The sequence below is a fragment of the Camelina sativa genome, chromosome 15, assembly GCF_030686135.1.
Source record: "Camelina sativa cultivar CO46 ecotype springtype chromosome 15, ASM3068613v1".
NCBI lineage: Eukaryota > Viridiplantae > Streptophyta > Magnoliopsida > Brassicales > Brassicaceae > Camelina > Camelina sativa.
This window is the reverse complement of record NC_141894.1, coordinates 23,818,775-23,822,255: the sequence shown is the minus strand read 5'-3', so window position 1 is coordinate 23,822,255 and position 3,481 is coordinate 23,818,775. Positions and strand designations below refer to the sequence as shown.

Sequence of the window (3,481 nt, the reverse complement as noted above, 5' to 3'; positions counted from 1 at the left end):
GGGGGAGTACGAGACCAAAGATGGTCGTATGGAGGCTTATTTGTCCACCGCTCGGGAGTTGGCCGCTAAGTTCGAAGAGTTCGAAATCACTAAAATCCCACGGAGTGAAAACTCCGACGCCGACGCTCTAGCATCTCTGGCATCCACTTCGGATCCCACGATGACAAGGATTATCCCCGTCGAAGTCATCCACTTTCCCAGCATCTGGTTAGAGAACTCAAGCGTCGTTACCCGGGCAATGAAGACACGGTTGGCTGCTGAGGAAGCAGCTCGCAAGACGACTGCAGAATCTTTACTTTCGGAGGATCCAGCCCCCGTTATGCCTACTCCGATGGAAGTTCACCCACCTCTAGCCGAGTTCGACACAAGCCCAACTCCGGAATCATCAAGCTCATCAGTTGACAATCAAGCTGTTATACCGAATGCTACTTTGAGCGACACGAATTCTAACAGCTAGGGGGCGGATGACTGGCGGAGCCCGATCTGGGCTTACTTGGAAAAAGGGGAACTCCCAGCTGACAAATGGACAGCCAGGAAACTCAAAGTCGTCAGTGCACGGTACTGTATTCACAACGGAATACTTCTACGCCGGAGCGTAGCTGGTCCTTATCTAACATGCGTGGCGGGTAGAGAGCCCGCAATGCTAATGCGAGCTGTTCACGATGGTCCCAATGGCAATCACTCTGGAGGTCGGACTCTGGCTTTCAAAATCAAAAGGCAAGGTTACTTCTGGCCTACTATGGTCACGGACTGCGAAAAATATTCTCAAACTTGTGAGAAGTGTCAGAAGCACGCCCCGTCGATTCATCAACCTACCGAGCTTCTGTCTTCGGTGTCCACACCTTACCCATTTATGAGATGGTCTATGGATATCATCGGTCCATTGCATCGAGGACCAGGAGGAGTTCAGTACGTGCTCGCTCTTACCGATTATTTTTCTAAGTAGGTAGAAGCGGCAGCCTACACGAAAGTGACGAGCGACGAAGTGGAACAGTTCGTGCTCAAGAGCATAATTTATCGCTACGGTGTCCCATGTGAAATCATCACGGACAACGGTCCACAGTTCATCTCCTCGAAGTTCAAAGAGTTCTGTGCGAGGTGGAAAATTCGACTCAACAAGTCAACTCCTCGTTACCCGCAGGGTAATGGGCAAGCCGAGGCAATGAATAAGGTTATACTCGCCAACCTGAATAAACGGCTTGATGCTCGTAAGGGGCGCTGGCCGGACGAACTGCAAGGCGTTCTTTGGGCAATTCGAACTACACCTCGCCGGGCCACTAGTGAAACACCTTTCTCCTTGGTCTACGGAGTCGATGCCGTAGTCCCAGCTGACATAGAGGTCCCTGGAGTCCGTACCTCACTGAACCCACTCCGAGCTGAGGAAAATGAGGAGTTCCTACAGGATACTCTCGATACAATCAACGAGCGTCGAGACCAGGCGCTAGTTCGGATCCAGAATTACCAGAACGCAGTAGCTCGATACTATAACTCCAGAATCCGAGGCAGACCTTTGGCAGTGGGCGACCTTGTCCTCCGGAAAGTTTATGAGAATACCGAGGAGCTCAATGCAGGAAAGCTGGGAGTTAACTGGGAAGGACCATACAAAATTACTCGCAAAGTCCGAAATGGAGTCTATCAGCTCGAGTATTTAGAGGGAAATCCAGTCCCGAGGTCTTGGAATTCTTTACACCTTAAACTCTTTTACAGTTAATCTTTTTGTATCAAACTACGGTTTAGCTTGATCCCGATAAGGGTACGTAGGCAGCCCACTTCGGGTCCAGCTATCCATATTAATAAAATTGAAAGTTTTCTTAAACTTTATTGTTAATAATGGTAAAACAAAAAAAAGCCGAAGTCTGACTTCGCATCTATCATTTTAAGCCAAGGTCCATCCTTGCAAAAACTAAACCGAAGTTCTCACTTCGTACCCCTCTTTACTTATTAAAGCCGAAACCTAGTTTCGCGAAGCTCCTTATCTAACTACCGAGGTATTCACCTCGCACTTATTAGGGGTGTTAAGTTTTCGAACTATTTGACCGAATTTAGTTCGTGCTTATTTCTGCTCATCATCTTTTCAAAGCAAAAGATTGTGGAAATTAAAGTTCGCAAATCAAAATATTTTCGGAAGTGGTCACCACGACCAAAACACTTCCAAATAAGTTTTAAAATAAATACTATAAACACGGGGGGCAAAGCATGCCAAGACAACCCCGGACTAAAACCAAAAACCTACTGAGTAGGGAGAGGGGGATCTGACGCCGCTTCGGAGAGAGCCAAACCCATCTCTGCGAGCTCCTCTTCCGACCTGGTGTTTGCTAGATAGTCGTCTATCCCCTGATTCGAGATTTGCCCGAAGTTATTACCAGACTCGTCGATTGTGACACTAAGCGGGCGCTCGTTACACAAGAGATCGGGAGTGTCCGCCAAAAGATCTGAGAATGCAGCGAGGTCTTGATCACGGGGAGTTACCTTTGAAACCCTTTCATCGGCTTCCTCCTCGTCAGCTTTCAGGATTCCGAGCTCGGCCTCCATGTCTTGGATCTCGCCCCTGGAGATCTCCTCTACTAGCATCCGGTTAGCCCGGATCTCGGCAGCTGGGATCTGGAGCGGGGCTAGCTTTTCCCTCTCTTCGAAGGTGACCTTCACCTCCTCAACTAAGGGGCGGAGAGTTCGCCTCATTGCCTGCCTTTCCTCCCTCCGTACTCTTTCAATCTCGCAGCTGTTGCCAGCTTCGAGTAATTGATTGCGGAGCTCGATCTCGTGCAGTCTGGTTTTTGCTGCCTTGGCATCTTCCGCCGCCTTGAAGTAAAGGTCCCCCGCCTTTTTCAGCTTGTCGCAAAGGTCCTCGTTAGCAACCCCAAGGTTGAGCACCTCTACCTCAACCTTCTTCATCCGAGCTCGGATCCGCTCGGCTTTCGCCACGGTGTCGGCATTCTCGGCTTCCAGTCGGGCATACTCCTTCACCTGAGCCTCTAAGTCGGCAATCCTTTCTTGAAGGAGGTGCACTTCGGAAGACGAGGAGGAAGCGAACAGTTGTTCCTCATAGGACGCAACCGAGGAGTTAAACTCGATCATTAGCTGGAAAAGATAGCTTGTTAAGCGACAGTTTGACAAAAAAAAAAATAAAAAAATAAAAATAAAAATAATAATAAGAATAATAATAATAATAATAATAATAAATTTACCTCGCCGATTTTATCCGCGAAGCGAAAGAAGTTCGCACGGTTGACCTCGGTCATGTCTGCGAATGCCGGAATACGACTCCGGGTGGAACGTAGCTCCTCATTAGATCGGCTGGGGATGCAGGGGGAACTGAAAGGATTTTTTTTGAGCAGGTCATTTCAGTCATCGAACAGTCAAAGGTAAAAAAGTAAAAACATCGCAGAAAATTTTTTACCTCGGGCGAAGGGACGTTGTTCCTTTAGAAGGATTCCTCCGGAGTCTTTAGGTGGCGGAGCCTCCTTAGATCTCCCCACTAAGG

At 48.5% G+C, this 3,481-nt stretch overlaps 1 protein-coding gene across 1 annotated transcript; it reads right to left on the bottom strand.

Annotated features, from left to right (window-relative positions):
• Positions 1-2,229: 2,229 nt before the first annotated feature.
• On the bottom strand, positions 2,230-3,239 carry LOC109129146 (uncharacterized). The gene is made up of 2 exons (XM_019236791.2): positions 3,186-3,239; positions 2,230-3,078 (listed from the first exon to the last, which is right to left on the bottom strand). Exons 1-2 carry the CDS (start codon positions 3,237-3,239, stop codon positions 2,230-2,232), a joined length of 903 nt encoding a protein of 300 aa, XP_019092336.2.
• Positions 3,240-3,481: the final 242 nt, after the last annotated feature.

Excerpts from the sequence above, each read along its gene's own strand:
- LOC109129146 (XM_019236791.2), bottom strand. The coding sequence starts at position 3,239 with ATGACCGAGGTCAACCGTGCGAACTTCTTTCGCTTCGCGGATAAAATC. Across the intron at positions 3,079-3,185 it reads TCGCGGATAAAATCGGCGAG|CTAATGATCGAGTTTAACTC; the intron begins GTAAATTTATTA and ends TATCTTTTCCAG.